General features: G+C 41.1%; 2 protein-coding genes across 2 annotated transcripts; both read left to right on the top strand.

The window, feature by feature from the left end:
- The first annotated feature begins 1,451 nt into the window (after nucleotides 1–1,451).
- Nucleotides 1,452–3,174, top strand: LOC135427488 (uncharacterized). Its single transcript, XM_064681007.1, has 4 exons — nucleotides 1,452–1,828; nucleotides 1,924–2,090; nucleotides 2,178–2,419; nucleotides 2,502–3,174. The coding sequence occupies exons 1-4, from the start codon at nucleotides 1,494–1,496 to the stop codon at nucleotides 2,685–2,687; spliced, it is 930 nt and encodes a 309-aa protein (XP_064537077.1). The 5' UTR covers nucleotides 1,452–1,493; the 3' UTR covers nucleotides 2,688–3,174.
- Nucleotides 3,175–12,922: 9,748 nt separating this feature from the next.
- Cpr12A (Cuticular protein 12A) lies at nucleotides 12,923–14,303 on the top strand. The gene is made up of 2 exons (XM_064681077.1): nucleotides 12,923–13,265; nucleotides 14,089–14,303. The coding sequence occupies exons 1-2, from the start codon at nucleotides 12,923–12,925 to the stop codon at nucleotides 14,301–14,303; spliced, it is 558 nt and encodes a 185-aa protein (XP_064537147.1).
- The last annotated feature ends 2,830 nt before the right edge of the window (nucleotides 14,304–17,133 follow it).

Below are 17,133 nucleotides of genomic sequence, written 5' to 3'. Positions count from 1 at the left end.
AATATTCAGAATTTGTATAGCATACATATAGGGAGAACCTTCAAATTTAAAGCGTCTATTTTTAAAATATTCGGAATGTGCGTTATTATTATGAAATATGTCGATATTATGAAAATCGATTTATAAAAAACAAGAAAATCGTTCTGCTAAAAACTCTCTTTGGCGGACTCCGCTCCATAGAAGTGTCCACTTGAAAGAGATGGAATACCTATCGATGAGACATTATCAGCCCAAGAGAGAAGGACTATCCTGGACTACTGTGTAATACAATTCAAGATTTTAGCCGAGCTCAACCCGTTCACACAGACAGACAGATAAGACAAGACTATAACGACTCGGCGCATCGTCCTGATCAAGATGTGGCCTTCTGCCTGTTGCATAGATTTGAACAAAATTGCAAATACCCCTTAGAAGCAGTCAGTGCAGGGTATGGAAAGACAACCATAAATATTATTATTTATTATTATTACTGTTATTATTGCTGCCCGCTGACAGACAATTGAAATGGGCCAAATTTCAATTGCTGGCAGACGCCTTTTTGTTCCAGTCATCGATTAAATATAATGCACATTGTTGATGACTCTGCGGAGTGCTCTGACTGTCAGGCATTTATCATCCACCAGCCATCAGGCATCAGCCAGCAGCCAGCAGCTGGGCAACCATTGTCGCCATTGTCAAGGACACACACAAGTGTTCGACAATATGGGGGGAGGGAAAGAATAACTGAAAATCGAATAGAAAAAAAAGAAGAAGAGGCAAGACAAGCAAAAGGAACAAATGGACGCACACATTTGGCCAAATTCAATGTCCACGAAATTCGGCGACGCACTTTTAGCATGGAGAGCGGCAGCTGTCGATGGGAACAGTTGAGCCATTGGTAGGTAGGATGACGTGGCCCGCTGGTCTGGTCAATGAACCGTGGCTCCGAGTCGGGGCCATAACTGTGGCAATGGCTGCTTCTGTGCTTCTGTAGCCGACACACATTACAGCCGCGGGCGGTACAACAAAACAAATACACCGGCCAACAAGATTCAGGTTCAACTCAAAATCGAAATCAAAATACCCAGCAAAGAACTCGACTGCAGACACAAAAAAAAATAAATAAAGAAGAAAAAAATCATAAATGCTGTCAAAATCACAAAGCCATCAAGACGCTTAGTGCAGAGCTCCAAATTCCGAACGGGCTGCAGGATGCGCAGGGTGCGGCTGTTCGGGGCACAGATGCGTATGCGACATTGGGTGTTTGGGATTTGGTTGGGATTGAGGTTTTTTGGGGCTGAAGAGTGCCAAATCATTGGCACTGACGTGTGAGTTTATTATTATTTTGTGTGTGTGCTTTCTTTGACTTCTTTGGCTCCGTTGACTTTCGCAGCACATTTCTCATCTTCAGTGGCAAAAGGCTTCGCTCTGCCGAATCGTATAAAAGGCCGCCAGCCGTCTGGCCAAGGAATCAATTATTGAATCCACAGCCAGGCATCCAGTTCGAATTGAGTATGTTGCGTCGTGCCCCCATGTCAAAATCGTGCCTGCAGCTGCTGCAATTGCTGTTGCTACTCGCAGTCAGCCTGTGCGCCGTGCAAGCGCGCTGGACACTGCGCCCCAGGCGCACCACCACTACCACCACAACAAGTACCACTTCCATGCCTGCGCAAAGTGACCGGCATCAGCATGTGCATCACTGGCCACCATTAGTGGCACCGCAGGCGCCACAATCACAACCACAACCGCCTGGCCTGCAGCTGCTGCCCACGTTCACCGACAACAAGGACAACACCCGACTTATTGATAGCTTCGATCAACGCTCGCCCGATGGACAACACGAGTACAGGTGATGGCAATTAACCAGCTGTTGCAGTTTGGGCTTTTTGGTTTCTCTTTAATTAATATCCTACGCCTCCTCCTTGTCCTCGTCCCACTCTGCAGATACCAGCTGAGCAACGGAGATACGCGCTATGAGCGCAGCTACTGGCTGCCCGTGGGCAAGAGCTTTGTGCTGGCGCGTCGTGGTTACTATTCGATGCCACTACCCAATGGTCAGTATTCGACCGTATTCTATAGGGCCGATCACCAGGGCTACCATGTGGACACGCGTAAGTAGTGTTCGGCGTACCAATCCCTAGCTGGGATTGGGGGCTTCAGTGTGCAACCGAGCGTAAAATTTTATGCCCAAAACGCAGACACATTATCCGGCGAGCAGCCGCTGCTGCCCCGCACCCTCGATGTGCCACATGATGTGGCAGCCATGAAGTCAACGCCAACAGCTAAGCGAAATTCAATAAGCGTGCCAGAGCGTAACGACGAAGAGTTGGCCCAGCATCCAGATGCCATGGCCGTGGGCATCAACACTTCCCGAACGAGCACCAGAAGCGGGAGCACAGCCAAAGGTCAAACTGAAGCTGATGTCCGCCTGGAAGCAAATGTAAGTGGCCATGGATGCCTCTACCACAGCCACTGTCATTCCCTCTGACTGTGAAATACAAAAAAACATGTTACAATTGCAGAACCAAACACAGACCCAGATCCAGCACCAGAACCAAACCAAGCCATCAACTGTGGCCACAGTTGACGACATTTTTGCAGCTAAACTTGGCACAGCACCAGCTGAGGATGATGATGATGCTGATGATGATGTTGTTGTTGGTGATGATGATGATGATGTGGCAGCCAGTAACATTAACGTAAACTGAAAGCTAGCTGAATACGAGGGCGTGAATGTGAACGCGGATAAGTTTGGGGTTGGGCATGGGAACTTTGTCGTAAGCACGGTCGGTAAAGTGACATCAAATAGCTGCACGTGTGGCTGGATCTGCTCCACTGGCAAGAGCCATGGGGCTTTTCGCTTTGCTCTGCTCAACTGCCAGGCTTCGGTTGCTCCAAATCAAATTGAAGCAATTGCCGCAGCGAGAGACATCATTGAATGCTGCCCCCGAAGAGCTCGAAATTGAGTACAGCTGAGTTGGCCCTGTCGAAAATCATTTTTGGCTATTGGCTGTTGGCTGTTCCGTAACACAATTTGCCACCAAGACGACAACAGACCGATAGATCGAAAATATGAACATATATAGACGACAGGACCATGAGACCGAGTCACCAAATACCCAGTCACCGATACACATCATCAATTGCTCACATTACGCCCGCATCAGCATTGGCTTCAACAGGCTTCGAATTCAATTTAAGCAAACAAAATATAATAAAAATTATTTCAAATATATTTCCATAAAAACACACCTACATTTCGCCCTTTCACATTCAATTTTAATGTATTTTTATTGCAATTTTTCAATTCAATTAATCAAAGTCCATAAATTGCTTTTGCCATTCGAAAAGTGGCCGGCGAAGCTCTTTGCTCGCAGAAAATTGTTGGCTCTAAAGTAAAATTTCTTGGCCTGCAAATTTCTAAGCTTTTCTCTTCTCTGGTAGGCAAATCACTTTAAATATGTGGAATTATCTAACAAAGGCTGTTATCGAAATCCTTAAAAGTGTTGTGTAAGGAAAGTACATGCAAATTTGACTAGGTGGCAACACTGGTCATCAATCTCCAACCCCGAAATTATTTATAATATGGAAAATGTTGAGTAAATTTTTAGTTTTTGATTTTAGCGTTGGGTGATTTAATTTAACCAAAAACCGAGTCCAAAATTTTAAAGTTCGCCCTCGTGTTTAACCTGGAACTTCGATATATGTATATATAATTTAGTTCAAGGACATGTGATTGCTTATATAGGTGAAAATTTTAAATATGAAAAAGAATTTCTTCCCGAAACCCTTTGAAGTTGACTGCACTGCAGAAATCTAAGAGACCCAATCTAAACGATACAACATGCGACTAGTTTAGGGGAAATTAAAGTTACATATACATAAATATGTACGATTTTGGCTGACCGGTTAATCGAATAGGAAGCTGAAATTGTCGGTGGGGTTCTGGAAAAGTGGACCAGCAAGTGGGGAAAACGGGGGTTAAGTATTGTATGCAAAACATCAGCATACATCATGTGACGTCATGAGACTGAATGACTCACGAAGGCAGTCGGTTTAAATTCAGCAGCATGTCCTTAAATATTTAATTTCTTATTACTTAACAATAATTTTAGGGAGTACAATAACTAGAAGACTAGTCATTTATAAATAGTTAAAATATTTATATATTTGATTTAAAATGGAAGAAAATTAATTGAACTATAATACAACTAGCCGGGCCAACACAATCATAAGCTAAGTATAGGAGCAGTCCCCTATATAGGCACCAGCAGTTCCATTCAAATTGCAGACTCGTACTTACATAGTTGCCCACAAAGTGCATTACTGACTTGCCAGTGCGCTGAGCCAATTTAGTGGGTGGTTGAGTGGTGCACTTATTAGGGATACTGAATGCCAGACTTGGCCCTAAATGCATATGATTAGCCTCGTGGTGTGACAACAATAAAGAGCTTGCAGCTTGCAGCTGGCTGTCTGGCTGTTGCAAACGCATTCCAATTTTTAGCCATAATCAGCGCCAAGTTTGAATTAATGGGCCGCACCATTCAATGAATGGGCGGGCCATCATTTGATGATGGCCTAAACATGACATTATGAGACGCCAGACAAAAAGCCCATTTCGCACACTCACTTTGAGCTGTTGCCGGAACTACGCTTCTGTATTGTGTGGTGCCCATTTAAATGGCGTCTCTGCGAAGCCAAATTGGGTGATGCTAGTTGGAACCTGGTTTGGTTGCAAGCACTGTCTGAAAGACACCGCCAGCGGACAGATTGTCAGCAGCAAATCGGTGAGCATTCATAAAACTGACAGCGGTAACCGCCAGCAGAGTGGGCGTAAGACGGGGGCTGCCTTTCCACTACGCCTACCTTTGTCATACTTTTTATGCCAAGCATCCTCCAGGGAATAGGGTTGCTCGTAAAAAGCACAAGGAGCAGCTACAGCAAACCTGAGGCTGCAGCCGAAACTGGCAGCTCTAGTTGTAGCTGTAGCTGCAGCTGAAGCTGAAGCTGTAGCTGGAGCTGGAGCTGAAGCTGTTGCTGTAGCTGCAGCTATTCATTTCTGCTACTAATCCGATGCGGGATTCGGTTTATTTACGAGTCGGCCTCTATGGCCATCTAATGAATGAGCACAGCCTGAAACTGAAACCGGCACTGGCGACACAACGAGTGTGAATGACTGAATGACTGAATGAATGGATGAACGAATGAATGAATGAATGGATGTGGCCCCAGGCGTCTTTGGCTTTTATGCACAAGCCATTGCTTTAACTGCAAGCACGGGCAGGGGCCGGCTTTGGTGGCAGAAAAAGCGCAGTTGGTTCTTATACAGTTTGAATTCTAATTGCACAAATGAAGCTGAGCAGCAGCCTTAGACCAGCGGGAATTCAAGGTGCGGGCTCTGTCTATATACATACATACATACACATGTATATGCATCTATGCATACTGGCTGTGTGCACAGCTGGCGGCTCTTGGCCCCAAAGTCTGCATGCAAGTTGTTTGCCCCACAAAACGCTACGAATTACGAACGGATGCAGAATGTAAAAATTATGAGAAATGCTTTCTAAACTCAAACGATTTGCGGCAATGCCAATGACGTGCAGTTTTTTTCGGTTGCAACATCATTTTCGATGCGTTGCAACTCTAGCCACAGCACCGCACCGTTTGCCCTCTAGCAGCACTGCAAAGGGTATGCCAGAGCAAGAGTATCAGAAGCTAAGTATACTGGCGCCACAAAAATATCGATATAATCGTCGATATATTCACGTAACTTTTGGAATTGAAGTGAAAAGTAGCAAGCCGGAAATACCCCTAGCCCTGCACGTTCACACTAGCTGACAGACTTTGGAACAGACACGACGGATACGGCTATATCGACACTCTGTCAGTCAAAAACTATCGATAGTCGACAGTGCGTATCATCGATTCTATTGATTGTGCTAACGATTGTTTTGCAGCATAATGTAGACAAGTCCGTGGTATTTACTAGTCATATACTCTTAATAGTTTCATTTTTATGTGTAACATTTTGGATTGTGTGGCTTCAAACTTTTTAAGTACAGAAAAGTAGTCAGATGCTGGCACTGCAGATGGCGACAATACGAGCTGTACACACCCTTATGACGATGCTGATAATTAAGATCATAATGATGCAGCGCATCCCAATTGTAATCCCTGGCCTCTTATGCTTCTCATACCTACATATATGTACCCCGTGGGACTTTCGCACATTTTTGGTGTGAAATTCTCTTTAAAGAAGCTTAACAAGAATTTAAAGTGAGTTTCCCGTGTTGTGGAGGTACGTAAGGTGCGTAAGCTTAAAATATGCCAAATTTTGCTGTAAATGTTGGCAGGCTGTAAATATTACAACGCGTCAAACATTCACACAAGTTGGAATCAAAGAATTTCAAATGTGTTTAAAGCGTGCAACATTTCTGATTAAATTTAAGTCTAATTTAAGGAAAATGTCTATCAATAGTCGTTGATTAACACTCAATGCTTATCGCAAGCAACGTGCTCGCTATCGCGGCAACAGGACACCATTAACAGATATTATAAAAAGATTTTAAATGAACTCTGGCTATGCTAATTAATGGTTTATAAGAGCTAATTTAAAGCGTGAAAAAAACCTGTTTTCTATGCAAACCATTTAACAATATAGAAACCCATTTGGGGTTCAAAAAACTCACCAGTCGAGTCAACAAAATAATTTCATTTGATTTAAATACTTGACGATTATAACATTGTAGGGGCGAACCGGCGGGAACTTGTTGCTATTTATAAACTTGAGAGGCTCCCACAGGACACAGACCCAGTCAAGTCCCCAATTGTGATTGGGGTAGGTTACAGTGAGGGATTCGGAAGATTAATTCGAGGGTGTGTCTTTGTGTGTGTGTGTAAAGGGTCAGCAACAAGCATATGCATAAGCACATGCTGAAATCTATTTCCAGATAGATGCTTAACCCCATCATTAATCTATCTTCATGGTCGTTCAATAAGCCTCCAATAATGCAAGCATTGACAACGGATTTCATTTTTCCTTTTTTCTATGCTCGTGTGGACGCGATTCCCCAGCGTCACATTGCCTTTTAGCACGCCATTGGCATGGAGAAAGGTCAATCGCATTGAAGTAGTCCATAAATAAATAAATGGCCCACAAATAAATAAATAAATTGAGTAATAGCTATAATTGACGTGCCTAAATCAAATGCGGGACGCAAAAAGACTCGTTCCTGAACTATGGATTTCTAGCAGCTAAGACGATTCCGGATTTGGATTCTGGCATCGTCAGCGCTGCGTACGTGCGAGCTTGCCTTAAATATAAAAAAAACTTCCTCTGCCCGACCAGTAGATACCCTGTACTTACACACAGAAACATACCATGCATCGACTGCACTTCTCCCTTATCCCAAATACATATACCTAAATATGGTTTCTCTAGCTCTTATATACACCTAGATGTGCTTAAAGAATCGATACTCATCGATACTTTAAAGAATGATTTAATATATATATATAACAAATCTGCTCGTTTATGATATGAGCAAATTTTTTAAATATTTTAAGACTATAAATTATATACACTTTAAGAACCAGAGATAATACCCTTTGCCTGTTACATACACTGGCAAAAAAATAGTTCACCCTTTCTACGCTTTCCTATGGGGTACAGGGTATTTAACAAAAATTGAAACATTGACCCGTTTGGTTAAGCTTGGGCTTAAGAGTGAATGACTAGACTGTTAAAAATGTGCGTAACTTCAGGCCTAATCTAAATTTATGCCGGGCTATCAAGTCACAAAGCACAATAAAGCACAAAATCAAAAAAAAGCGGCTGAGCAATTGTGGCGCACACCATCTCACATTTGATAAGAACACAACGAACAATTGTAGAAATGAATACATTTTTTTAAGCTCGCAAGTATTTAAGTAATATGAAAGTGTTGTCCTACTTCAGAAATCATACTATATCTAATAAACGGATACAGTTGCTTAATCCAAATTAAAGCTTTTAGCTTCCGTGGATTTAAAAAATAAAGTGTTTTTAGTATAACTAACACATTCTCTCTCTCTCAACATCGCATTTCTGTGCGATTTTCATAAATTCAAGTTATGCCTGCAGAATAAAGTGAGAGTGTCAAAACACTGCTAGAACATTAAATGAATATTAAATTACAATTTTTCTTGCTGTGTAGTCGCGGCTTCGAAGCAGATGGTTTACACACGTCCTAGATACGAGAGAACTACGAGTGAATCATAAACATTCGGCTGCTTATCAAAAGCGAACTCAATCTAATCTTGAGATTAATAATGTGGCTTTTTGTAAATTTCAATTGCTGCCAACTAGCCGCACACCGCAAATTGGCAAACAAGGTGTTTTTGTTTGGACGCCCGAAAGCAGCCACAAAATGTACATTTAATGAATGTACGGCCAGAGCCTCAGCTGCAATTGTCCATGTCCAAAGCCCTTTCGCAGGCCAGCTTGGACCGGGCAACAGTAAAAGGCTTTTATAGTTAGAATTTTATTGACTTGGCTTAGTTTGCAATGGTGTGTGTGGGTGTGTTTGTGTGTGTGTGCGTGGGTGTGTTCACCGAGCGGCAACCAAATGAAGTGCAATGCCCGGGCATGAATATACATATGTATCTTGAAGATACGGCTGGATGGTGTTGCTTACAATGCCGCTGGCCTTATTGGCTAAATTGACCGCATTTTGGTAATTGGCAATTGGCAATTGTGTTGCGATGTGCCATGTTTTGGCTAACTGGTGGGCTACTTAATAAATCTATGCATGCTTGTAGCGATAGCCATATATATATACATATACATATTATTTATCTAGATGCTTGCTTGTATCTGCTCTGCAATTTGTTGCTGTGGCAAATTTCTGCTTACATCGCACATCGTGCGGCCTGGGCCTGGTCCTGCAGCAAGAGAGCTTGCGGCTTTTATAATTTATGCAAGACACCAAAACAAAACTCAACCGTAAGTCTTACAAATTGTTTTGAGATGCTCGGCATATCATAAAAAATGAAGCACTCGCACATAAATGGACTGCGGCTGTTGAGGGCGGCCAGAAATCTGAATCAGTTTTGAAGAGTTCCGCAAGAGCGACGTGATTTGATGGGAATTATTCCGTGCCCAGCCCCAAACCCAAGCACCAGACGGCAACAGGCAGCAGGCAACTCGCAAAAGCCACAAAAAGTGGGCAACTGCCGCAGTCGCAGTCGCAGCCACAGCCACAGCCACAGTCGGTGCTGTCGGGCAATTCGAAGACGGAGCCAACTTTGGCTGGAGCCAAACAACAAGTTAAATCTCGAGACGTCATGTCACGTAGCTACGCTACATGGACCATTCATACAAATTTTGTTTTATAAGCCACTTTTATGCATTATTTGTGTGTAACTTTGCCCATTCGTCTGTTCCGTGTGTTTATATCTGTGCTGTCTTTGCATATGTATCTGTAACTGTATAGCTGTATAGCTGTGTAGGTGTATCTGTGCGTTTTCGGATGTACCTGTATCTGTGAGTTTGTTTTTTTGCGCGATTCCATACCCTGTACTAAAATAAGGGGCTGCAAAAGAGGTATTCCAAGACAATCAATTCTTTGTTGGCCTTAAATATATATGTATGTCCTTAATCAGCTGCAACATTTTTTTCTTCTACAAAGATTCTTCAAAAAATTAATGATTTTTTAGAATTCCACATTTTATTTAGTAAAAGGATTTCCATTGCTTAGTTTTTTTAATAAGCTGTTATTCAGCTTTCTTAAGTAATATCTTAACTGACATAAGTTGCTTAAAGTCTACATTATCCTATACATTGGTAGCTACAGGGTATCTTATGGTAAGAAAAAACCCCTAAAATTCGGTGTCTTCATATTTGGTTTTTTTTTTCCTGACTGTTCTTTTTGCTGTTGTCGTGGCTTTAGCGCAATTCACGCGATTTTCGGTGCGCACATTGAAGCGAGACATGTTGAAATTTAGATTTTTGACAGGATGATGTATGAGTTTATTATTCAAACAAACAACTGAAAGCCTGAAACAAATGTAGATCAATAATATGTGTGAAATATCATTCGTTGCACTTGTCAGAATATCAATGTATATTCTATTCATAAATGCTGACGTATTCTTTAAATAAGAAAAACAAAACAAAAACACTTTTTCTATGCAATGCTATTACTTCCTATACATAGATCTTAACTTCATATAGCATCTTTTTACGTATTGAGCCACACAACGCTTGTTGTTTAGAAATATAACGTAATTAGATGATAACAAGTGCCAGATTTGCAGGTGAACTATTTTACACAAAACTTGTCCCACTGTGCGAGCGCGCAGTCTAAGGTGGGGCACGTAACATACTAAATGCAAACGCTGATGATGACGATGACAAGGACAAGGACAACACCTACAAAACCATTGTGGCTGAGCTACTGGGCTAAGCACGCAGCCAGCAGCTAACTCGACAACAGCAGCAACAGCAACAACAGCATCAACAGCAATAGCAGCAGCAGCAACATGCAGCATGCAGCTGTGAGCCCAAAAATAACTGCTGCCTGCAGGTAATGACAAACTGTGGCCCAACAACAATCGACACAGTACCAAGAAACACTTCCTGTCACGCCGCCAACTGCGCGACAACAGCAACATCTTTCCCTGTCTCCTGCTGCTCGCTCACATCAGCAGCAGCAGCAGCAGCAGCAGCAGCAGCTCCTCTTCTTAATATGTTGTTGCCTTTTTTTTTTGAGAGGGGGACGCATTGTGATTTGTTGGTCGTTGTCTTTGTCATCGACATACGAAACAAATGACCTTGCCAGGCGCTGCTGTCAGCAACTTGGCGGCTGCTGTTGCTGCTGCTGCTGTTGCTGCTGTCGACGCAACAAGTTTGCCAAACATTTTGCGCTTTGTATTTTAATTTGCGCTGCCGGCTTTTGCCTTTTGGGCGCTTTTTGGCTTTGTTCAAATGCAGAAATAAAAGCTTTGCCAGAGTCAGAGATAAATTGCGTTTATAAATAAATCAGTTTTCAAGCATGTCATTGCCTTGGCCAGGATGTCGACGCCAGTTGCTGCTGCTGCTGCTGCTGCCACTTTGAGTCTCGCCTTTTGTCGCGCATTTGTGGCCTGACACTGACTGACTGACTGACTTGCTGACTGAGTAAGTGAGTGACTGGAAATGTCGGTGTCGCTGTCTGGCTGTCACTGTCACTGGGGTTGATGCTGTCACCAAATTGGTGAACTGTGACGGTGACTGTTACACTAACAGTGAATTTGCCGCCCAGCGACAATGAGGCGTTATAAATTTTGTGTCGCTGACAACAGCAACAATTCCAGTTGAATTTTATGGCTTCGATATGCAGGTCCTGAACCTGCCCCCGTTGCCTGCCCCAAGCACTGACCTTAAATGTGTGCGCAAATTAATTCATCGGCGATAAGAGCTCGTTGATGTATCGACCAAAAAACAGGACAGGGCGTTGGGTTAGCGACCAACATCATTAACTTTGGCCGACTGACCAAGTCCAGTGGCTGCGCATCCTCGAGCCAGCCAGCCAGCCAGGCAGACGAGACAGACAGACAAGACGTCGGCGCGTCCAACCTTTCATTGAGTGCTCGCCCTGTTCGCTAAATCGCTGCACATTAAATGCAATTAAGAAATGATTGAAATCATAAATTAGCCCTAATTGGCCATAGGAGGCAAAGATGAACCACAGCCCAAAGCTGCTGCTGCTGCTGCTGCTGCTGCTGCTGCTGTAGATGCTTGTGCTCAGCTGGGCGGCTCTTTACGCGGCTGCCGCATGCTACATGCTACATGCTACATGCTGCAAGCTGCCGGCACGTACTCGAACAGGTTGCACAAATTGTAGGGTGTACTTGTTACTTGTGTAGGGTGTATTTTTAGCTGCCGTCCATGCAACAGCGGAACTAATTTACAATTTGCAAGAAATTTTATACGAATATTCTATAAGCCTGGCTGCCAAAAATAAATAAATAAAATATATCATTATATTATTCCTTCTACCTTCATATTTACCCTACTCTCAGTTTTTTAAGTTCCTTTAAACAATGTGTTCTAAATGATATATATATAGATATAGTTATTCTTAATGATTAGCAGGATTATTCTTATAAGCCAGGCAATATTAAGAAGGTTCTTTATGTTAAGGCATTACATTTGTGCAATGCTTACGATTGCGATTACGATTGACAGATCGTATCCTCTATAGATTAACAATAACACAATAAAATTCCTTAGCTGTCGCATCCATTGTGCGTAGTTTGGGATTCATTTTAGCCGATTTGTCAACGGCGCGAACAGATTCCAAAGCAAACAAGCCAAAAGAGGCGCAGCCTAATTGCCCAGTTAGCAACCTGCTGATGCTCCGCCGCTCCGCCCTAGACCCGCCCATGGCAACAACCTGAGCAACAGCTACAACAACAACAACAACAACAACAACAACAACAGCAGCAACAACAAGAAGACGTACATACACACATGTGTGTAAGTAGATGAATTTAAGATTTTTTTTTTTTTTTTTGATTAAGCGTTGAGAATTTTTGACGTTGCCGCCGTCGCCGTAGCCGCTGCTGCTGGCTCTGCTGCTGCGGCTGCTGACGCTATCATCCCAATTGGGCCGCAGTCGCGTCCATGCTTGTGAGTTGTTGCCGCGGTCACCGACGCAGCAGCAGCAGCAGCAGAAGCCGACGTCGCAGCCGCGGTGGTTGGCATCGACATTCGCAGCGGCTATAAAAAGGCATTGTTACGCAGTTTCCGAATTAAACAGTTAACAAAACAACGCGGCAGCAGACCACGACACCACCAACACCACCAACACCACCATCACCACCATCACCACCACCACCAGCACCGCTTTCATTTAGAGCAGCAGCTCCACCTACGCACTCCTTGCTCCCAGCATCCCGAGCTGCACGCACACACAAGGCCATGGCCCAGGAATCTAGATATCAAATGCTGTTGCTCACGCTGCTCGTCCTGCTGCTGGAACTGAGCACAGCAGCGCCAGCATTGCAGCAGCAGCGGGAGCAGGAGCCGGAGGCAAGAGGCGCTCGCCTTTTGGATCGCTTCAATCATCGCTATCCGGATGGCAGCTACGAGTTTCGCTATGAACTGGACGACGGCACGGCGCGCTACGAGCGCGGCTACTTTGCCTTCATCAACGAGGTGAAGACGCTAATGGTGGTCGGCTACTACTCCTACCGTATGCCCGATGGACGTTACATTACGGTCTTCTACAATGCGGATCAGTTTGGCTACAGGCAGAATCAATGTGAGTAAATCGCGCAAGTGCTGGTTGAAGCGAATCGATGGAGACGGGTTGGGGGATCCAAGGAATCAAGGACAGAATCTATTTTCATTTCTCTTAACTGAGCATTAAGTGATATTTATGATATCTCTTAAGCTTCTCTTAAGTGTGGCTCAGTAGCGTGGGGCTATTGAGGCAGAAAATTGGATAAATAATATTTGTAAAGCTTATAAAGTCCTGAATATTTAACGATATATAGGGTGGGTCATCTAAAACATATAAGAATACCTACTCAATACATAAAAAAGTCAAGAAAAGTTAAGTAAAGTCGACTTTATATATACCAAAAGTTGATTGAAAATGTTTTTAGATAAATAATAACTATTTTATATATTTCTTATTTGTATTATCATTATTTTTATCAATATTGTTATCACTATTTTTAATATTATTATTCTTAAAACTATGATTATTTTTATTACTATTATTTTTAATATTATTATATTTAATATTTTATCATTATAATTATTATTATTATTAGTATTATTATTATTAGTATTGTTATTATTATTATTATTATTATTATTATTACTATTGTTATTATTATTATTATTATTATTATTATTATTATTATTATTATTATTGTTATTATTATCATTATTACTATTATAATAATTATTATTATCATTATTATTAATATTATCATTATTATTACAATTATGATTATGATTACTATTATCGTTATTATTACTATTATTATTAGTATTATTTTTATTACTATACATTTTATTATTATTATTATCATCATCATTTAAGACTTGTGCTCTCATATCTTCTGCCCAAGCAGCGATCACACCTGAAGTCTATCCCAATCTGCCGCGTTCCATTGAGGTGCCCGCGCTCAAGGAGTCAACGGCGGTGCGACAGAAGGCAACGCCGCAGTCGCCGGCACAGACACAGCCACACAGTCTGCAATTCCGAGAGCCAGGCACAACCAGCAACTACGTCAGCTCCACCACGCAGAGGGCGTCGGTGCTAGCCACTCGCAGGGGACGCTACTGAAAGTTCGGTTCCGGCGTAATTACAGGCACTCAGTTTTTTTTTCCTTCTCTGGACTACTTATATTGTATTATTATGGTTTAAAAAGTGATTTCAATTTTTTTTATTTATTTTTTTGCAATCAAAAGGAATTAAAAAATAATAAAAATTTATTAAGGCAAAGCGAATATTATGAATTTATTATTGACGACGTTGTGTTGCCGCAATTGTCGCTGTTGGCGTTGTAGCTGCGGCTCTTTTTTTATGGCCAATGGATATCGGGCAGGACCCGAACGCCGCCCCACCTACTGTTGGCCGCCCGAGTCGCGATTTCGCGATATTTCGAAAGCCGCCGTCGACAACGACAATTTGGCAATAAATTTACCGCAAAGCGGCTCTGGCAATAAAACATACAAGTGCAAAAATCTCTGACTGCCTCTGTGTGTGTGTGAGTGGCAATATCGATGGCATATATATATACATATATGTATATGTATATATATAACGCAAATTGCAAGTAAAATTAAGGGCAGAACAGCGAAAAATCAGAGATTCAGAGTTTCCGACCTCAGCTCGCAGTCTGAAGCAGCACCCAAAACTTAAGCCAAGCGGCAAGTGTGAAGGTTCATCATAAATTTACAAGTACAGACGGTTGCCAATTGGTTAGCCTCGGACCCTGCCACAACGCCTGCGACTTATGCCACAAACGATGCGCCACAGACACACGCACACAAAATCAAGTGGTCGCACTTAACCCAGTGCTACAAGGAATGTAGCTGTGGTTTTTTTTCTTTATCGGAAAGATCTCGACGGCAAAAAAGCGGCTCATCCGATATAAAGCCATAAAACAAAATTATGAGTACTTTAAAGCGAAACGAATCATACTGTGATTGCCTGTTTAATTGCAATCCGAAGACTGCACTCAAATAAACGAGGCACTTGAACAGTTGTTAAAGGTGACTATCAAATCAGATTACAAACATTTAATTTATGTGTGCGATTATTTACACGTAATATGATAGCTCGCGCAACGGATTTGAGTTGACGCCAAGGAAAGAGCTGCAAATGACCGAAGAGAAACTCCCAACTTTTCAGATTCCAAGGAATTCGGTTACTTTTTTTTTGAAACCTTTCCTAAAACACAGGACAAGGCGTATTAGTGTTATAAAGAAAAATAATTGATTACAATTAATTTGCATGCGCTCATAATTGATTAATGCGTTTTTGTAACAATCCATTATAAAGTGTAACTCTTGAATGTTTCTTCCCAATTTATACTTATAAATATTTTATTCATTATTATTTATTATTTGTTATTCATTATTTATTAAATATTATTCATGAAAAATTATTTATTATTTACTATTTATTTACTATTTATTAATTATTATTTATTTTCTATTATTACTATTTTTATCATTATTTATCTCAAAATTAAGATCAAAACTGGTTCAAAATTGTAGGTCAAGGTATTTTATGGCTTTGCAGTAAATTTAAGGACGCGATTTTCAAAATAATTAAATCGCGTAATGATATGCTGCTAGATATTTATATATATAAATATAAATATATATTACTTTATTTTATTTATGACTATATGCTATAATTTAAAGTATTTCGAACTACTTTATTATAAATATTATAATATGAAACAACTCGAATATCTTTTGCAAGTCGAGATCTTTAAATAATAGGCATAAATTACTGACCCAAAATGATTCCAATATATTAACAGTTGATCTATTTATTGTCATAAGTATAGCAAATTTTAATATTTGAAGCTCAGCCTTCAGCTTCACTAAATATCAAGACACATGTCTAAAATGGGAAAACATTTCGTATACATATGTAGTTAAAAAATTTAAGTTGAACTCTTAAAAGCTAAAGTATCAACAAATTAGCTGATAAAAAGAAAAGGAAAAATCTCTTAATAATTGAATAATATAAAAACATTTATCTTTAGATGGTTGCACAATGATTAACAATTCAAGCATTTATTAATTTTTTGCCTCATTAAATTTTCTTAAAATAATAATATTGGAATATATAGTACATATACTAATAGAAGCTTCAGCATTAAAAGTAATAATACTATAAATAATTAATAAAATATATTTATTATACAAATACACACTTTTGCCTTAAATTAATTTGATTATAAATTTAAGAGTTTATTTTCTACGCAAACCGAGCAATCCAATTTGTCAACAAACCAGCACCAGAGATTGAGTGAGACTTCATTTAAATTAAGATTTAAATTAACAAAATTGAAGATTTTGTTTCCCGTATGCTCCATTAAAATTCGCTTTGTCACTTAAAAAACACGTTAAGGCTAGTAAAGAGCTGCATGTAAATGCCAGCGAGAGCCACAATAAAATTAAGAAATGAAGTGGTCCACAAAAGGGCAGGTCTCGTTGTTTGCCACGCTCCACGGGGGGAGTGGCAAAAGGGGCAGGCAATGAGGACTCGTGTTGGGGCTGAGGCTGGGGCTGGGTCTGTGTGCAGTTGGTTTTCGCGTGCGATTGCAAAGCCAGAAAACTTTTCGCTCCCAAAATGAACAGAAATGGACGCCGTCTGCAGCGAAAGACAAAAACTGTGAAAATAACCTAAAATAAAAGCGACAAAAATGAAATAATATAAGAACGGCATAAAATCTAGCTAATCAAAAAAATTAAATTAAAAAACCAGAGAGAGAGCAAAAAAATGTAACACTTATTGGCGAGCCAATGCTCAAAACTCTCGCTGCCATAAAAGCAACACTTGGTTCGGCCTGGCTGCCGGCGCGGTTGTATGATATGGTCGGATTGGTGGGGACTGGCGCACAGGAATCGGTTTGCCGGATAGTCAATGCCGA

This window comes from Drosophila montana, unplaced genomic scaffold (genome assembly GCF_035044405.1).
Source record: "Drosophila montana isolate Dmon_TW-CO22-7 unplaced genomic scaffold, ASM3504440v1 contig_2178_1, whole genome shotgun sequence".
NCBI classification, from domain to species: domain Eukaryota; kingdom Metazoa; phylum Arthropoda; class Insecta; order Diptera; family Drosophilidae; genus Drosophila; species Drosophila montana.
The sequence above is the reverse complement of the archived record's forward strand: the minus strand, read 5'-3'. Positions and strand labels throughout refer to the sequence as shown.